At 33.6% G+C, this 20,865-nt stretch overlaps 1 protein-coding gene across 1 annotated transcript in view; it reads right to left on the reverse strand.

Moving 5' to 3' along the window:
- Positions 1–2,274: 2,274 nt before the first annotated feature.
- The window catches only part of Rasa1 (RAS p21 protein activator 1), a 77,564-nt gene continuing 58,973 nt past the window's right edge, over positions 2,275–20,865 (reverse strand). The window contains exons 13-25 of the mRNA XM_070031138.1: positions 20,496–20,573; positions 19,060–19,217; positions 18,160–18,236; positions 16,710–16,882; positions 16,256–16,415; positions 14,926–15,068; positions 13,423–13,538; positions 12,422–12,508; positions 10,077–10,144; positions 7,449–7,537; positions 6,171–6,248; positions 4,535–4,669; positions 2,275–3,396 (exon numbers count right to left, since the gene is read on the reverse strand). Of these exons, the coding sequence (XP_069887239.1) occupies positions 3,313–3,396; positions 4,535–4,669; positions 6,171–6,248; positions 7,449–7,537; positions 10,077–10,144; positions 12,422–12,508; positions 13,423–13,538; positions 14,926–15,068; positions 16,256–16,415; positions 16,710–16,882; positions 18,160–18,236; positions 19,060–19,217; positions 20,496–20,573 (1,446 nt within the window). The 3' untranslated portion in view covers positions 2,275–3,312. The remainder of the gene's footprint in view (positions 3,397–4,534; positions 4,670–6,170; positions 6,249–7,448; positions 7,538–10,076; positions 10,145–12,421; positions 12,509–13,422; positions 13,539–14,925; positions 15,069–16,255; positions 16,416–16,709; positions 16,883–18,159; positions 18,237–19,059; positions 19,218–20,495; positions 20,574–20,865) is intronic.

Here is a 20,865-nt window from a genome sequence, read left to right on the forward strand (position 1 = left end):
TAAATCACCTGTAAAAATAGGTGTTACTAGGAATTTTGCATCTTAAATGTGTACAAGGTACTTATTTCAAATTGAAAAATGCTGATACAAAATATAAAAACAAGGCTGGGAAGGTGGCTCAGTGGTAGAATGCTTGCCTCACATGCATGAGGCCCTGGGTTCAATTCCTCAGCACCACATAAGCAGAAAATGCCAGAAGTGGTGCTGTGTCTCAAGTGTAGAACGCTAACCTTGAGTTGAAGAGCTGAGGAGCTGTGCCCAGGCCCAGAGTTCAGGCCCCATGACTGACCAAAAACAACAATAATAATTATATATATATATATATATATATATATATATATATATATATATATATATATACAGAGAGAGAGAGAGAGAGAGAGAGAGAGAGAAATACACTGGCATCAAATTACTTAGGTATAAATTGGGACAGCTGTAGACTGGTAAGTTTTTAAATTATTTACCAATTCACCATGTAGAAAATAATACTGTACACTAATGCACAATAAATAACATTTAAGTTGTTTATAATAAACCCTTTATTCATTGTAAAAAAACAGTTGTGAATGTGTGTCTATCAGATGAATTGCTTTTCTGAAAAGTCAGCTCAAGGAAATGCTGAAAAATTCATTTGCTTTGGATCTAATTAAATCTTATGAATACACATGACTTAAAACTCCCTGTACCCAGGCTGTACTTTCCATGAGGGTAGGTAACATTCTTAATGTGTGATCATATTTCCTAAATCCATATTTATCTCTAATATTTTATATTTTAAATTAGTTTTTTGTTTTCATATTTTTTGGTTTCTTGCTCATACTGGGATTAAAAAATTACAAAATGGGGCTCTATGAAATCAAAGGAGAAGAAATCAGAGTTTATAATTACCCAGAAAAACCCATGCTAAATAGCATTATAGTAATTTACAGACAGAACTGCAAAAGACTCCATTTATTGTTTCCTTTTCAGATCGCTAAATTTGGCATCACCAAGGTTAATGTCTGAGAGACTTTATTTCAATATAGTTACTGCACGGGCCTACAAAGTAACAAGTTCCCCATTCCAATTGAAGAGACAACAGTCATTAACATTTAAAAAATGGGGTAAGATTCTCAGATTTGTGCTTTTAAATAAATGGCAGAAAAAGAAGTATTTAGGATGAGGAATAAGTATGGCTGTAATTTTAAGTGGTGGGAGCAACCTAAATTGCCTCACCTAGTTTGGACCTTTTTGTCCAATATTTTGGGTTCTGTGTCCACATCAACTAGTCCATTATCACTTCTTGTCAACCTTCATCCTATAAACCAACAAACAGTAGAGGATGCTACTGCTGTACATTAGAAAACAAGAGGAATGGCAGAAAGCACAGGAAAAGTCATAAGGCATCAATATAAAAGGGAAGGAAGGAACTGTAGTGACTGTTGGAACTGTACTTGTAGCTAAGACTAGCTGCCTCCACAGAAATATTTTGCAATTGGGGGCTGGGAAAGTTGGCTCAGTGGTAGAGCGCTTGCCTTGCATGAGGCCCTGGGTTCAATTCCTCAGCACCACATAAGCAAAAAGAAAAAAGCCGGAAGTGGCACGGTGGCTCAAGTGGTAGAACGCTAGCCTTGAGCTGAAGAGCTGAGGGACAACACCCAGGCCCAGAGTTCAGGCCCCACGACCGGACCCCCTCCCCCCAAAAAAGAAAAATATTTTGCAGTTGAAAACTATAATAAGTAGACATACTTTAAGCAGTTAAGGGTTGTGATTATTGCTTATTTGTAGAACACTTGCCTCACATGAAGGAGACCTGAGATTTCATCCTAACTAAATCCTGAACTACTTAATTTCCCCCATATTTTACATATCAGACAAATAGAATCAGATATTGTCTTGGAATCTTGGCCTTTGGAATATTTTTTTTTTTTTATTGATGGAACTGATTGTCCTCAGCTTCTTGGTTCCTATCTTACCTACTTTGGTTACTAGTGATAATTTACCTTAATTTTTTGTGTGTCCTACTTCCTATACCAAATTATGAAAGGAAATATTACAGAACATAAAAATGTTTATGCATATTTGTATATATGCATGTGTATATATACATATATAAAATGAATATATATACATATATAAAATGAATAAAAAATAAATAGACCATTAGCCAAAATACTGGTCTGAAATTTCATATTCTCCCTGGGCTTGCTCTGGGGCTAAAGTCTGAACTGTTCCTAAAGGAAGAACATAATGAAATTAAAATGGTTAGTGTATTTAGATGGAATTAATCAATTGTGCAAGATATCCCTTGGTTTTATTTTAACTTAACCCTGTGAATATTTCACAAAAATACACATACACACACAGAAGCAAATAAAACTATACAGTCAAACTAAATATCCAGCAGATAATATCAAGTAGTCAAATTCAAAGATGGGTAAGTTGTTGATGAAGTTGTATAATGAAAGGGATAGCACAAACACAAACTGATGGAGAATTAATTAACAAAAGCATTTTAGTTTGTGTTTTACATAAAAGAAATTGGCAATGTAGAAAGTGGCTGAAAAGGTAACATACAGTGATCAATACGAAGACCAATAATATTTATTGAATTCAAACTTATTTACTGTTGTAAACATTTAACAAAAAGCATTATGAGATCTAAATACAGTCTTTGACAATTCAACAAAATAACTGGTATGTTTAAAAATAAAGCTGATGAACAATAGATCCATTCTGAATATTTTAACAGTTCCAGAAAAAGTAGCACAGTATTTTTAAAAAAGTATACAGCAAAGATTGTTCCGATTAGAATGGCAAACTCTGGAAACTGTAAATACAAATAAAGTCATTGAACAGTCAAATGGTCATATTCTTAATCAAGAAGTTGTAGTAATAACAGTCCGCAATCCAGTTATACTCAGTTGTTAATAGAGAATGCTTTTCCTTGTCAGTTGATTTCATAGTTCTTTTTCCAAGAGACAGCAAAACTTTGGCAATTGGATGTACTGAAAATATATTCTCATAGTTCAAGACACAGTTGTAGCTTCTTTTTTTTTTCTTTTTTTTTTTTTGTGAAAGGTGGTCTGTACACCAAGGCTCAGAGTTTGGTAAAGATTCCAAGTGGAAAAAGTGCAAATATCCTGCACAGATAGCTTACAAAGTTGCTGGTCCATTATTCACCAGCAGAATCTTGGGTTTTGTTTGCATAGCTCACACATCACTGGAATGTGGAAAGGTGTGCTATTTTTTGGCAAGAGCAAAGGAAATATACTGATGTGAATTACCATGAAGGGCATGCTGAATCCATGCAGGACACCAGGATGAAAGCTGCTACCTGACATCATTTGTCTTTGTGTACTGGTTTTGTTTTTGTTGAAGCAGTTCTGTTATAGCCAGGAGCTTTTTCAGTACATGCTAAACAGAATAATAAATAAATGATAACTTAGTCAAAATGTCAGGATGGAAACCTGAATTTGAAAAAGCTGTGTCAAAGTAAAGGTATCTATTAAGATATCAACATTTTACTCAAAGCATAAAACTGTTTCTAGTAATCAGACCTATACTGAACATGTTTACCTACAGCCAAGGTGGAAAAACTTTGCACAGATATTCACTTATCATTATTTGTTGTCAGACTGAAGTATTCTGAAGACAAACAATAACCATTAAAAATAAAATGTAAACTAGGCACTAGCGGCTCATGCTATAATTCTACCTACTCAGGAGGCTGAGGTCTGAGTATCTCAGTTCAAACCCAGCCTGGGTACAGTGCCAGAAGTGGCACTGTGACTCTAGTGGTACAGCAATAAGCCTTGAGCACAAAGCAGCTTAGGCCCTGAGTAAAAAGCCCAGGCCCTGAGTAAAAAGCCCAGAAACAGCAAAAAATAAATTTAATATAGAATTCAACAAAACTGCTATCCACACTTGGCAGAAGGTGAGGAAGGACTTGATGATTCTAGAATCTTAGATTAGGAAAAATTCAGAATTGCTAAACTTAGTGCTTTAAGATCTTTTGCAAAGTCCCTGTCAGTCAAGTGATTAGCCAGTGCAGTAAGAACATTCACTGTATACCCAGAAACCTTGTATTAAGCTAGCCAAAAATGTGTCTTGATTAACAAAACTTCACCTGTGTGACTTTATGTCAGTTGTCTTTATCCACGCAAAGACAATTAAAATGCAAATAAGTTATCTCTATGTCTTAATACAAGATTAATTAGGCTCTTTTAATTTCTAGTCCCTCTAGAAATATATCCCAGTCTACTTTTAACTAAAGTCTTAATATTGATTAGAGTTTCTTGAACACTATGTTCTTTGAATTCCTATTTGATCCCAGTATTCTAAGGTCTAGCCTTGAAAACTAGTGTGGCACTTTTTTGTCATACTTTCTAAATCTCACATGTTTCACAATTTGAGAATCATTTTTGTCATCCATTGCCTGAGACAGCAACTGTCAGGGAAAAAAAATTACCTCACTATAGACTTATTTAGCTCATCTGCTTTTTTACTTACACTGTTAAAGAGTGTGTGTATACCACCATTTTCAAAAACCTACCTGCTGTACACCACGTTCATTACTAAGTGTTCGAAGTTCATCTGAATGAGCCACACAAATCTCATGCAGTGCTGCTAAATCACGTGACAAATCAGTTCTAGAATGTTCTGTAGTGTCCGGAAGTTCGGGTACATTCTTTAAAGGAATTATAAAACTCCATTTAGAAATCAATATACTGGTATTTTCTTCTGAATGATGCTAACTGGGTATAGTAGATATAAGTTTTAACATAACATTTCTGTTAAGAATGATATTAATTTCAAAATTTCCCCTTAAGATTAAAAAACTTCTTATTAGTGTAGAATATATACCTGTATTTACATGAAAGCTAAGTTCCATTTTCTTCCACAGGGTATCTGAATATTCTTTTCATCCTAAAACAATAGGTTACCTAACAGCTACATATCTGTAAGTAGTTTTTATGGAACTAAGAGTATACACTAAGTTATTAACTGCTAATCTAGATTAATATAATTTAAATTTAAAATTCAGACAGAATCTCACTTTACTACAGTCTAGAAAAACATCAGCATATAAGAAGTTGCACTATTGAAGTGTTAAAATATTTTCACTATATAAACTAAATTATATATTTAAAACCGACAGTATCTAAAAAGAATACAATTCATAGAATTTAACTTTACTGAGAAATATAGGGTCTTAGAAATTATAACTTTTAATTTTATATCATAGTTTTATTACTTACAAAAGCCAAATGAGGCACTGACAATCACACACTGAATGTAGTGGAACACCAAATCCATGCATCTTATTTATTTTGTATTTTTATTTTTTGTTGGTTGTAGGGCTTGAACTCTGGGCCTGGGCGCTATTCCTGAGCTCTTCAGCTCAAGGCAAGCACTCTACCACTTGAGCTACAGCGCCACCTCTGGTTTTCTGATAGTTAATTGGAGATAAGAATCTCAAAGGCTTTCCTGCCCTGCCCTGCCTCCCGAGTAGCTTGGATTACAGGTGTGAGCTACTGGCACCCGGCTCTATAACTGAAACTTCAGTTTTACTGAAAAACATTAATTTTACACATCCAAATATCTCAAAGTACTTCATGAATAACATGAATAATTTAAAACATCAAGACACATTATATTAAAAATGTTATGAAAAGCCACAAGAAAACTCATTCTCCAGTCTATTTATAGTAGCAGACTGTTAGTATCTGTGGGCATATTGGTCCAGGGACACTCCATTAAAGAAAAATAGTTTATGTTCAGGCAGCATATAATTAAGGGCTTCTCTGCTTCAACTAAAGGAGGTAAAATGTGCATTACAATATTTTTACTGCACTTCCTTAAAACTGTATAAAGACAAATAAGGCAGATTACTGTACTTAGTGAGTTTGGTTAGAACTACATTTTTCACCCTGTTCAAATCCTATTGTAACTATTCTAAAAGTAACAAAAATAGTGGAAAAGATTATTAATGACAATACAAACTACAAAAGGTACAATGGATACTATTTAGTGTATAAATAAATGCTTACACACAAGTAACAGTGAAATATTTTTGAAAAAGCAGAAATGTTTTTGTAACTTCTATATAGAAAAATCTAAAGGTTGTTGCTTAAATGGGTTCTGCTATAAAGTATGGTTCTTAAAAGAGTTAAAAATTACATACATACCCCAAGTTCATCTAAAAACATGATCATACGATGTTTATTACTTTTGATGAATGGATTGACACCTTCCATGTAAGGCTCCTTTAAAAAAAAAAAGCTTGCCATTTGTCTTAGAAACAATTGGCTGATCTATTAACAAAACTACATCCAGTTTTTATAAGTTTGCTATCTATCAGTAACATCACATTATGAGAGTTTAATCATAAGACAGTTTATTTTCCATCTGTAGAAGAAAAATCTGTGCCCAAATACAACTCATAGGATATAGTCTGAAGACACAAATTGCTTATTTATGCATTGAAAAGGATTATTGAAACAGAACTTATAAACCCAGCACTTTTTATAGGAAACTACAAAGAAGGCAAGAAGAACTACAATGAGAAAAAAACCGTAATTAGCTTCAGGATTCAGGTAAATTCAAATGTTAACCAGTATATGTAAACTGCTTAAAATCCTAAGCCACTTAAAAATACACTTATATAAAACATAAAAGGGTAATTTTTTAACACAAATTCTTAAAATCAGTTTTATAAAAATAACCTGAAGACCTCAGTAGGTAATCCAAAAGATGCAGACATGTAAGTCTAATAAAGTCTAATAAACAAGTAACATGGCTATCATACGGACAAAAAATTAAAAAAGATCTAATTTCTCACAAGCCTGTCAGGAGAAAAAAATACCTTATATTGCTAAATCCTAATAGTATTTAATTCAATTATGAATCCTCCAAAGGTTAGGAAATGGACAAGTATAAAAGGGAGTGTATATGGATACTCGTTATGGCAATAACAGTAATAAATTGAAATTCCTTTAAGTATCTAAGGACTGTATGATATTTACATAGTAGCATATTTATTATAAAGTTAAATGTTTCCAGGTTTACAAGAAACTAGTCAGATTTTAAGCAAGAAAAGTTTGTGAAAATATGATTCCAACCAGAATATTCGTTTATTTTACTTGTTTCACATTTCGGTAATGACTGCCTGCTTTAAAAACTCATTCGAATATGTATTTTTAGGTTTATAGTGAATTTTTATTGTGAAATAAATGATTACAATTTAAACCTGCTCAATGACCTTTATATTTAAAATACAAGAATCTGAACCAATCGCCCTTGAAGAATTACGTTGTATAATGAATAAAATGCTGTATTTTAGTTACACTGTTGAAAGTGTAAGTTTATGACATACCTTTGCTGAAAAATTAAAGTATATTTGATAGTTTTATAATGTGAATACTTCATTCACAAATTACACTTAAAGTATTAAAATAGGTTTTTACCTTAGCTCCAAATTCAACAAGATTTGCTAAATTCTGCACAGATTTAGCCACTAGTATCAGTGTTCTTGCAGCAATTGGAGATGGAGAATCTGTAAGAAAATTTAGGCACAACTAAAGATAACTCCAAAGATACTTCCAGGTGAAAAATATTATAAACTTAGATATTAATGTTTTTCTTTTTTTTTTTTGCCAGTCATGGGGCCTGAACTCTGGGCCTGGGCGCTGCCCCTCAGCTCAGCTTAAGACTAGTGCTTTACCACTTGAGCCACAGTTCCACTTCTGGCTTTTTCTGCTTATGTGGGGCTGAAGAATCGAACCCAGGGCCTCATGCATGCAAGGCAAGCACTCTACCTCTGAGCCACCTTCCCAGCCTCCTATTAATATTTTTCTATTCAGGCCTATTTGAATTGTAATGTTGTACGACCTGTCTAGTTCAAATGAACTTCAGTTTTTGGGTCCTGATGTATTTAAATTAGGACCCCTTTGGCTCCCCATTATTGCTAGGCAGGTACTCTATACTTTGTACATGCCCCAGCCCTATTTTGCCTTAACCTTTCTGATAGTGCTTTCTATTTGATGTAGCTGGGATTTTATGTACCACTGCACTCAGCCCAAAAGAACTTAAGGGAAAAGCTAGGGAGATGAAAGGGGTACTATAAAACTCAACAATTCCCAAATGGATGATAATATTTCAAAATGCCTCACAAAGTCTGATTTATATAGTACCACACAGACTTACTCCAAAAATCTTTCAGGGCAACTCACAAAGCTAATTTCAATCCATCTAGGTTAACAACTGTAATCTAAGGAATATCCTGCCTACATCATTATTTGCAGTCCACTAACTCACTTTAAAGATGTAGAAAACAAAAAGTCTGTGAGGTTCTACTATATTTTAAGGAGAAATTATAAAATATATTAAACTTTAAAAATATTTCAAAGCTCAGGAAAGATTTCCCTATTAAAACACAATGGAGCCAGGCTTTGGTGGCTCATGCCTGTAATCCTAGCTACTCAGGAGGTTGAGATCTGAGAATCGCGATTCAAAGCCAGCCCCAGTAGGAAAGTCTGTGAGACTCCTATCTCCAATAAACCACCAGAAAACCCGAAGTGGCGCTGCAGCTCAAGCTGTAGAGCACTTGCCTTGAGCTGAAGAGCACAGGGACAGCACCCAAGCCCAGAGTTCAAGCCCCACAACCAACCAAACAAAAACCATAGTGGAATGTAAATAAAGTATTCATGGCTATAAAAATGAACCCTAACATATTTACTTAACAGTAAATGCTGTACGGTTGACTTCAAACTTGGATCCTCCAAGTCTCAGCCTCTAAACGAAGCTGTACCTCCTCTGGGTACAGACAGTGGTGCTCAACTTAACTTATAATTGTTAATGTGATGGCTACAAAAGTAGTAATTTAAATTTTTTGAGGTGAAAGGGTCTTTCCTCCTCACTTTCCCGATTGCTTGGACTACATGTGTGCCTCCATGCTGTTTTAAAAAAAAAAAAAAAATTGGGGTGGGGGGGGTAGGGCCCACATTCTAACTATGTAGCCCAGTGTGCTAGCCTCATATTCTGGGATCCTCTTAACCTCCCAAATGCTGTGATTGGAGGCCAAAACTATGATGTCCAAATCAAGGTATTTTAACTCAACTTTTAGGTTTACTGGGTTAAAATAAAAATGATTTATGTTAGCACAACATTTAAAAATACTAGCTATCTTTTTTCTGCTCATAAATCTGAAAGTCATTTCACAATGAATTTATGGGCAATAAGCAAAACTGAATTAGGATTGCTGGAGTTTAAAATGGCCAATTAACATGATATAAATTGATGACAAAAGTCTTCAACCAGGGCTACTTTTTTTTTGTTTGTTTAAAGCCAACTTAATTATTTCTTGCATTTGAAGTGCTTTCCGATGACATTGTTGGCTTGAGAGACTGCCATAGTTCTTAAGGACTACATGGATACAACCAACCCCATCTCAGGGTTTTCTCTCTTGGTCAGTTTTGCCTACTTATTCCCTAATTTCTTGTCATGATCAACCTTAGTGAGGGTAGTCAGCAATAAGGGCCTCCATCAACTTGACATACACTGGCTTGTTACAGCTGGATCCAAGTGTTTGGAACAGGTCTAAGGTTTTGACCGCTTTGGGAATTCCCATGTGCTAGGGCCACTGTGAATGAGGGCAGCTTTGGCACCGCTTGTAAAACAGTATTCACATACATTACACCTTTAGCACTGATGCCTTCCTTTGCCATGGTAGTGGGTTCTAGATAAAACTGGCTATTGGTTGCACCACTTCCATACCTCAGTGGTGCCAGGGAGCTACTGTACAAGTATTCAGTTCTAACTTCTAGTAGTCTAGCTGAGACTAAGCACACTAAAACTCTTCTCAAATTGTAAAAGCCCAAGCTGCACATTAAGTCTTCAGAAAAGGTAGAAACTATGTAGAGATGTTAAGTACGGAGAATATATTGCTGCCTTGTTAAGTAGAAAAAAAAAGGGAGTCTTCTTGGAATTTGGTAATTGTTTAAAAATCAAATTTTAATAAGAAAACAGTATTCTTACCAAATAGTATGACACTGTTCTGATTTCTTTCATTTCAAAATGTATGAAAAGCTAATTACCTGAGATGATATTAAACATCCGTGGATTCAGGATGGCAGGGCAAATAAGCCGAAGAAAAACAAAACCACTGAATGGGAGGGAAAATTTTGAGAAAATTATTTTATATTTTACACTAAAATAATAAACAGATTGTTTTTGGGGGGGTCTGATTGTGGGGCCTGAACTCGGCCTGGGCGCTGTCCCTCAGCTCTTCAGCTCAAGGCTAGCGCTCTACCACTTGAGCCATAGCGCCACTTCCGGCTTTTTGCTTATGTGGTGCTGAGGAATCGAACCCAGGGCCTCATGCATGCAAGGCAAGCACTCTACCACTGGGCCACCTTCCCAGCCCCAATAAACAGATTTTTTAAACCTTGCAGAACCATTGCCTTTACTTTGAATTAACATAGGAAAAAAAATCTTTAAGATAACATTACACTTATATTTTAGTGTAATGCTTCACTATTTTAACAAAACAAGAAGATATTAAGCCAGACTTATGTTTTAACAACTATATCTTCTTGAATGTACTTTTCCAAATCTGGAATTTTAGATTAGCTTTGGAACGATGTTAAGTTTACTGTGTCACTGATGTTTATTCTAGGCTTCTAGAGGAAGCAGCATACTTAAGAACCCTTTGAATTTCTGAAATACTATAGGAATTAAACCTTTACTAGACACAGTTCTCTAAGGTTCCAAAACTCACATTCTCTCCCTTTTCTTTCTTCTAAAACTTATTTAAACAGTAAAGTCTGTTGTACAACCTGTTGGCTATACCTGTTTCAGTTTTGTTGCTAAGATTGAATGGGAACCTATGGCTACTATCACCAAATCCTTGATAAAAGAAAATGTATAATATGACAATGAAACTCTGGAAGCTTTCTGAATAAGAAAGTAACAGGAGTCTAATGTAAAAACTTGTTAAACCACAAAAAAATTACACCAAAACTGAGTATAAATCTAAGCCTATTAGAAATTCCCACTCTGCTCCTGTTCTTTTCTAAGAGTGGCAATACAGCTTCACAGCATTTGCCTTCAAACATATGTCAGCTTACTAATTTTGGCCTCAAGTTTTTACAGTTGTATCTTTTATCTAAACCATGACAATTCTTTAATAAATTTTAACTTGAAAATTTGAAAAAAAAATTGTATTCAAGTGAGGGGTGTATGAAACTGAAATCTGACTTGGTCACTACATTGTACTATGTAAGAATTCCAGGGTAGAAATCTACTTTGAACTTAGAGTAATTTAAAACTCAAGAAGGACACATAGCTGCTTAAGACATATTTAAAACCTTATTAAGACACACCATTATGTGGGAGATGATTTCCACCAAAAACATCCTGTAACATTAAACAGTCAGCACTGCAGGTTTTCCTGCTATATTTGCTAAGCAATTTTAGTTGTTTAAAACTTAAGTTTATTGAGCACTTTAATTTCCACAATACATATACATAAATGTGCTTGTAATTCTTTGTTTCCTCAAAATTACCTCTAAAGAAAAAAAAAATACACAAAAAAATGAGAGAGAACCCTTAGCTTTTATTTTTCCTACAGCTAACAGATATTTTGTTAATGCTAAGAATCAAACCAGTGCCCCATTCATGTTAGGAGAGTGCTCTATTATTGACTATGCTTCTGGGCTCTCAAGAAGTTTTTATCTGCAAAAAGCAGTCAATAAACAAAATTCAGATTGTTGTATATTTACTGTTCTTTTTCTGAGATGTCATGAAACTGGCGGTTACATAATGAATTGTATTAGGTAAAATGTTGTATTTTCTGAGTTGTTTGTACTTGTCACATTGTCTTTGTTCGGATGCACTAAGGAAAATTTTCCAACAATGATATAAAAGATACTAGGTTGATTTTAGGTTTGTTTCAGTTCTGCCTTAGATATATTCACTGTAACTTTAGACAATTTAGCATCGTCAAATCTGCTTCCACATAGGAAAAATAAGCTAGAACAAGGTATCAAATTCCATGACCTGCCAAAGCACCAGTTCTTTTTTCCTTTTTTAGATAGTATCTTATAGTGTAGCCCATGCTGTCCTTGAATTAGTGAACCCCTCTTGCTCAGCCTCCCAACTACTGGCTCAGCCTCCCAACTACTGAGATTACAGGTATGCATTACCACACCCAACTACACTTCTGATGACTCTTTAATGAGCAGAATGAAAATGGCACTGGTTGAAAATTAGCTGGAGATACTGATTTTGTTACAGACAAACTAAAATCTAAATGGTTCCATTATTTCTCTTTGTTCTCATCACTAAATCTCTTTTTTCTCACATATAACTTTATATAATACATACACAAATCAGTATGTGCTATATATAATTATGTAACAATTGAAGTACTGAACATTACCTAACAACTCTTGTTCTCATGGTGGTATTTGTAGGCCACTTGTGCTGAACAGATTTCTGTAAACACCCATAAATATATCTCAGTGTCCTGCCAAAAATAACATAACCATCTCAATACAGAAAGCAACTAAATACTAATCTCATGGCAGACAAAACTCAATTTATACTTAAGTATTACATTTTAATGTGATTAGCCTTCCACTCCCTACCAAAGTAACTGTACTATGTAAGAATTCCAAGGTAGAAATCTACTTTGAACTTTTAAAGTAATTTAAAACTCGAGGATACATAGCTACTTATTTAAAAGCTTACTAAGAACAAACCAGTTTCTAACACAACTGTTTGTAATCATTAATTTTAAATTATGCATTAACTAAAAGTATGAAGCAACTATATTCTTTTTTTTTTTAGGGGTGGAGATTGAACCTTGAACCTAGGGTCTCATATCTAGTAGTTGGATCCTGTATCACTGAGCCATACTTAAGACTCTAGTGTACATTTTAAAAAGAAAGTATAGATAGACTAAATGTAGAGAAATCTTTCACACTTTATTTGTTCCCTAAGCTTCTATTCATCATTCATCTTATATATAATTATTTTACATTTATAAATTTCTCTATAGAACTGTATGACTCCTCTATATCTTATGTAAACATTTCTATATATATGAGCCATCAGCCTGTAAAAACCTGGTTTATTTTAATGAATGTGGCTATTTCATTATTTTTGTTTGTTCTTTTTAATAAGAATCTTCTCCAAATTCAGAAATCTCACAATTCTGCATCAGCCACTCAAGTGCTGAGATTATAAGTATATACCACAATATCTAGAATTCACTCTACTTTTAGTATTTCCTTATATTTTTCACTTTTATTAAACATTCATAGTTTAAAAACAACTTTTTCAGGACAAAAGAAAGCTATCATATATTTTAGAAAAAATATTTCTTTTTAAAAATAAAGATTAGACAATTTCTTGCCAAATGAAAAGTTCACCACTTACGGTGGAAGTATTTCTGAAGCCATGAATATTTTCTCCACAAGCTCTGAAAGGATGTTCAATAAGTGTGCTAAGTTAGTGTTCACATCTTCATTTTTTTCTAACTTTGATGGACTTAACTAAGAGAAGGAACAAATCAATATAAATGCATCATGGTAATAATAATTTCAAATTATCATAAGCAAACATTGCCCTCTTCAAAGTTATTCTTCCTGTTATATATTGTCATGCTTCATAATAACTATGCCGTTTCCTATATTTCCAAACTAGATCACTCATTTCTTCCCTTTAAGTTACTAGTAAGAATTCACAACTTGGTGCAGGAATATTTGTCAGCTCTTGGCATTAAAACTAATCCCCTATCTTAATTGTGTACCAATCTAAAAATTTAAACTGAGTACCTTCCTTTGTAATTTTTTCTATCATTAATATGAGACTAGCCACCTGATATTTTGAATCAGATTCAAAATTTTAAGTTTATTATGAATTCATACTGAAGCCTTAATCATCTCAGAAAATGATTTTGACTTTCATTTATCTCCATCTTTCCACAAAACCTTCAACCTACATATTAGGATTTATAATTAAGCATTTCTAATACAACAATCCAAACTGTCTAAGTGCTGACATGTTGCCATATGAGAAAGTTGTTTTTTTTTTTTTTTTTTTTTTTTTTTTTTTTTTGTCGGTCGTGGGGCTTGAACTCTGGGCCTGGGCGCTGTCCCTCAGCTCTTCAGCTCAAGGCGAGCGCTCTACCACTTGAGCTACAGCGCCACTTCCGGTTTTCTGGTGGTTTATTGGAGATAGGAGTCTCACGGTCTCTCCTGCCCGGGCTGGCTTTGAACCGCGATCCTCAGATCTCAGCCTCCTGAGTAGCTAGGATTACAGGCGTGAGCCACCAGCGCCCGGCTCATATGAGAAAGTTTTACACCTGATCTCATATGAAGGGGCAGTCATAAGGCTACGTGTATTAAGACATTCATGAAAGAAGTGAGTTTCATGTTTGGATTTGGGTCCTGTGCCCAAAACACCTAATTATAGTAGGAAAGACCCGCAAATCTGAAGCACTTCCCTACCATTTTGGACAAGGACTATTCAATCTTTACAATAGTCTCCATAAAGTTTTTGGGACTATTTATTTTGCACAGTTTCCAAAAGTAGGCAGGCTATACTTGATAGTCCAGTAGGAAAAATGACAAAATACCACAAAGTTAGTGGTTTCTAATACCAAAGTCAAATACTTCGTATGTTTGCTGCTGGGAGTTCAACTCAGGGCTTCTTAAGTACTAGGTAATTGCTCTGTCACTGAGCTGTATCCCAGCCCTCAAGTATGTCCTTTTTTAAAAGGCTATTTTGTGTAACATTTTAATAACTATATTGCAGCTGGAATAACTGCTTTCAGAATTGATTTTAGAAATGTAATAATTTTTCTTAAAATATAATTTGCTGTATAACTTTCTCATTAAATATGCTATTTACTCAAACACTAAAAGGTAATATTCTTACCTCACAAGACTGTTTACTCTCCATTATCTTTAAGATGGAGTCTTTCAAAGCATGATGAACAAATTGTGTAGCAGTGGCTTTCATATACTGTTCCATCAAGGTGCTTGCGAGTGTTGTGGCTCGAAATAGGGTAGTGGCTTCATCTACACCAAGATTTACATCAAGATTATTTGTAGAGAACTGTATTGATATGATCAAATTAGTAATTTAACATTTTTATTTTTCCTCAATAGTTAGTTTATGTAGCAATCAAATAATGCCTATAACAACATACTGTGTTTCTATCAACTTATGTTACCAGTGTATGTATTAGATCAAACACCACTGTTCATGTAACAAAATATGAAGTCTTACAGTGGTTATGTTATGTGTCTAACATCAGTTAGCCAGTTAGTAAAAACGGAAGGAAAGACTACTTTTCAGACTACCTTTTTCATGCTTTTAAAAGTATGAGTTCATTTGCACATAAAAGAAAGCATTGTCTCATAATGAATTATTAGACAAAACGTATTAAACATTATGTTACGTAAACATTATATTAAGTTTTAGTAAAATTTTAATGAACTAAATATAATACAAGACAATACCACCATTTTACCTATTATTTAACAAATTTGGTATTTTTAGAGTTTTTATAATTTTAGACTTCGTCAGTTATTCAGGGAATTCACAAGCAAGAACTCTTACTGAACCAAAGTATGAGGATAAATTGGATTATTCTGACACAGTAAATTGTTAAAAATCTTGTATGTCCAATGACCTCAGAACTACTACAAAAGAAATGAAACACATCTAACCTCCAATTTTAATGTAATAAATTAGCAAAAATAAACGAGACTATGGAAAATAATCAAAACTATTTTTGTTAATCAAGCTATGGAGTATTGATCAGACACAGAAATCATTTTCTTATATCTTCTAATACTTCTCTGACAGGACTTATATTAGAAATATTAGTCTCTTTAACCCATTAAAGTTGACATCCCAATTGCAGTTTTTGTTGTTATCACAGGCTGGGGTTTTAAACTTAGGACTTTGTACTTGTTAGATAGGCATGCTACCAGTTGAGTCTCAGTTTCTGCTCCTTTTGCTTTCAGAAGTTTTTCAAATAGAATTTCTCTTTTTGCATGGGCCAGCCTCAGAACGCAATCCTTCTACCTATGCCTGTTACCTAGCTGGATTAACACCAACTGCAGCTGTTAATGAAGGAAAAATAAAACAAACTTACTTGCAATATGATTTAATTCTGTAATATAAAGGCAAAACCTATATGTTTGATACATAAAATCTTGTTAGCTCAGTTTTTAACATTACACATCCAAACTTTTACCTTCCATGCTTATTTCTCTGTCATTTAGTGTACATAACAACAATGATTCAAGCTTTTCATGAAGAAAAATCCTCAGTAAGATGCTAGCCAGTAGTGTTCGGTCTTGTCCACATACATGTGATAAGGCATATACTACATGAAGTTCCTTTTGCAGTATAAGCTAAAAATGACAATAGAAAAGACTGCTGAAAGCACATAGAACAACAGGAAAGGTCTTCTTTCATATGTTCTTATGTTAAAAGAGATCCATTGAATAAATTCATCAAAAATAGAATGAGTTTGTAGTCTACATATATCTGGTCTCTTAAGATCTTAAAACTAATAAAACAAAGTTTTTAATCTTGACCAGTGTGTCACTAGAATTATAAAATTAGTATGTTCAACTTAATGGATCTTTTGTTGAATGTTTCTGCTAATCATGTCATTAAAATCAGACTGGTAAATAACTTAATACCTCCTTAAATTCACTGTACTCTTCTTCTGGCATAATTTTTTCCATAGAATACCGTGCTCGAACACGCAGGGATCCTGGTTCAATACCTTTTAACGGTATGTGAGAGCTGAGCAGAAACCATTCATCTGTGGCATGCCCTTTCTGTAACCGGCTCAACTGGCATCGCATAAATACTTGGAAAGAAAAGCAGATGATTACTCTATAAAATCAAACATGCAGTTTTCTCCAGTGTTAAATTATCACTGACAACACCAACTCAATACTAAATTGCCTCCTTCATTTGCTAAAGGCTAGTATGTCTACGTGCTAAACCATGGTAGGCAGGGATATAAGGTATGATAATCAAGACATGTCTCTGAATTTTGTGAAATAAGTCTAGCCAAGAAATCAATTATAGTATAGTGTGCTGAGTACTGTGACAGCGAATAATGCTTTTGTGATAAAAAGGAAGATCTAATGCAACCTAGAAATGTTAAAACTCCCTCCCAAGGATATAAGCCTGAAGGTGATTTATAACAGGATAAGTAAAAAGGTAGAGAAAAAAAGAGTTGAAATAAAAGGTATGGTTTTCCTTATATGTCATTATTAATATTTTTATAATAAAAGTAATGCAGAACCTCTAAAAATGTTCAGCAATTATAAACATTTTATACAGACAAATTCAGACTTTGATCTATCTGCTAATTCTTATCTATTCCTTCCCTAAGTCTGCGTTTTAAGAAGGTATTAACCTAATTCATCCTGGTATGAATTGCTAAATCCTACTGTCATCTGTTCTCCCAACAGGCTGTGAAGAAATGCGCTGCTCAGAACAAGAAATGGGAACATTAACTATTAGAATGAATAATAAAATACAGTAAAGATTTTTTTTTTAGTAGTATTAGGGACTGATCTCAAGATTTCATGCATGTTAGTATATGAACTGCGCCCCAGCATTCAAGTGCTATACCAGTGAGCTACATCTCTAGCTCTAAAGTAATTTTTAAAATAGAATACCTATTTGCATATAATCTAATTACATATAATAAAGTAGACAAAAGCTAAAGTAAAAAGTAGGGAAGAGAAGGAGTACCACAAAAAACTACAACCATTTTTCTGGTTCTTAATTCATTAAGGAAGAAAATAGAGGTATGTATTTTAGTCTTAGGAACTCAGCCTTACAGTATGTACAATTTATCCAATTTGTTCTTTTCCTTTAATAAATAAGAAACACAATAAGAAGCTATCTTAATTTGTACTGTGCTTGAATTTGCCTTTAATTTTTCATTTTAAGATATTTCATTATGAATTCTAAGATATGTAAAACATGCTTTTTTTGTGTGTGGTTGTTGTTGTTTTACTGCACTAAAGGAACTGAACCCAGGGCCTTGCACTTGCTATGCTATAGTGTAGCCCAATCCTAGCTCTAAAATATGCTTTTTAACTTAAAAAAATTTCTGTATCAACTTACAGATATCTGGGTCTTTGCTTTTCTTTGTTTTATTACTAAGAGTGATTTCAAATCTGTTGATGTCAGGAGGAAGATCACTAAAGAGCAAAGAGAAAAAGAATTAACAAAATGTTCTGGCATCAAATTACATTATGTCCTACTGTCAATAAGCCCCGTATTTGTACTAAAAATGTAAGCTTGGTATATCCAAAACTATTCACAAAAAATTTTATTATTTGGCAGGCAAGAATGGCAATAACCAAATTACACACTTGTCACCAAAGTTAATATAAAGACATATATTACTTTCTTAATAAAGATAAATCAAGCTAGGTGCTGGTGGCTCACACCTGTAATCCTAGCTACTCAGGAGGCTGAGATCTAAGGATAGTGGTTCAAAGCCACCCTGGGCAGAAAAATCTGTGAGACTTTTTTTTCTTTCTTGCTTGCTATTGTTTTTAATGTATTTATAATGTACTATGTGATTTTTTTGTTTCTTTTTTTTATTGTGAAAATACCTTACAGAGGGGTTACAATTACATGGGCAAGGTAATGAGTACATTTCTTATCAAGCACTGTTGCCTCCTCCTTTGTTTCCCCTTCCCTTCCCTTCCCATCTCCCACCCCCACCATGAGAATCTTATCTCCAACAAACCACAAGAAAATCCAAAGTGGTACTGTGGTTCAAGTGGTACAGTGCTTGCCTTGAGCTGAAGAGCTCAGGGAAAGTTCCCAGGCCCAGAGTTCAAGCCCCACAACCAAAAAAAAACAACAACAACAAAAAAAAAAAAACAAAGATAAACGCAACAGAAAAAAAAGTGTTAATAGCGACCACACAGGATTCCTTATTCTGATAATTTAGACACACAAAAAAGTAAATATGACTACAAAAATGATTTAATATCATAAAATAAGACTTACTCAAATACAAACTCTTCTGACCATACTGGGTTTTGCCCTTCTCGTGCATGAGTTTTTGCTACTTGGACACTATTCAGGTAGATGTTACAATATGGATTAGTAAAATGTTTTACTGGGAGTTTGTGGGCTTCTTCAATATGCAAAACAAGGCTGCTGACCTAAAGAAAACACAAAAATTATTGCCCCAGTTTTACAGAATAACTGTTACTACCTGAATTAACAATATAGTATATTTATCTTAAACATTTTATTCCAGTGAAAGAATTCCACTGCCAAAAGGTGTTTCTTAAAATACTGATTTTATATTCTGACGTTAACCAAAAGTACACAAAATCCAAAGATGCTATACTACTTGACAGTTTTGGTACCAAAACTTATAACTTCAGGTCTTCTTTCTCTCCTTATGACCTACTATTTGTGTGACATTGGAAAAATTTGTCTCTTTGACCCTCATCTTTCTAATATATAATACTGCAGGTTGTTTTAAGAAATGTACTTCAGATATTAGCTGTAATTATATTATTAACAAATGTATCATTTTTAAGTTCCGTAAGACTTAACTGTCCCTTATTTGCAAAAATTAAGGCTGCCTTTCCATAGCATATAAGATTCCCAGTTAAGTGAAGATATATGACAGTTATGTATATAAACAATTCTTGGGAGAAGCACTAGATTTCAGGTTACAAGAAATATTTAATTGGTTATATAGTAATCATTTATCCAACTTCTATTAGAACAATACATAAAATTTGACAAACTTATTGGAAATACCTATAAATCATTTAAGAGTCACTTTGGTCAATAAATACATATTAAACTTGCCTCAAAAATTATAAGAATGTCACAATCTGCCTGATTCCTTCTAATAATCTTGAGATTACTTTAAATGGAAGGAGAAAAAAGTAGAAAATATAAAATTGCCCTAATATTCCAAGGAAATAAAGAGAAAGCCTAACTTACCTTTTTGAACACACAAAAGGATAGGTAGTTTTTAGCGTTTTAAATGAAGCTAAAGATCATGCAGTGGGTTTAAAAACAACTAGTAGAGAATTAAAAACTCAAAGCTTTATTGGGATGATTAGCATTAAATCAGAGAACCTTTTCAATAAATACTTTTAGTTTTATCTTTCAAGATAACTTTTTAAAGGGAAAATGATTTGGTATTGTTATTTTAAGTGAGAGAAGAATACTTTATTCAATATTTATTCAAAAGTTAACAGACTATAAATTGGCATAGATATATAAAGAACATTCTCTTTCATAAAGAAATTATTATTTTTCCTTGACTGACAGTAAGACTTTAAAATGACAAAAAAGATTTATTTCCCTTAAAAAGGGTCGTCGTCCAAGGTAGTTTATATAGAAATCAAAAGATAAAGAACAAAGTGAAAAATAAAGATTGTGACAATTACAAATCCAACAAAATTTCGTTTTACCTGACGAAGGCGTTTATTAGATGTTCCTGGACTGCTTTTCCGTAAATTGCAAAATGCCTGCAGACCTTTCATCCAATCCTACAAACAAAGCAGAAAGAAAAGAAAGAAAAAACAGTATTTTAAAGAAATGTACATAGTTTATTTACTTTTTGTCTTCCAATCATCAACTCATTTTTTTTCAAATTAAACAATTTATTCTCTAGGCTGGTAATCCTAGAATATATTGTACTACAATTTCTTTTGGCCTAAATAAAGTAGAATAACCAAAATTACTATAGCTCGTCCAAAACTGCATGAATTTATGTAGAAACTGTAAATTAGTCTTAAATATACAGCAAAGGGTAGATAATTAACTGCCCCAAACAGCAAA

The sequence above is a fragment of the Dipodomys merriami genome, unplaced genomic scaffold (genome assembly GCF_024711535.1).
Source record: "Dipodomys merriami isolate MVZ:Mamm:240054 unplaced genomic scaffold, mDipMer1.0.p SCAF_20, whole genome shotgun sequence".
NCBI classification, from domain to species: domain Eukaryota; kingdom Metazoa; phylum Chordata; class Mammalia; order Rodentia; family Heteromyidae; genus Dipodomys; species Dipodomys merriami.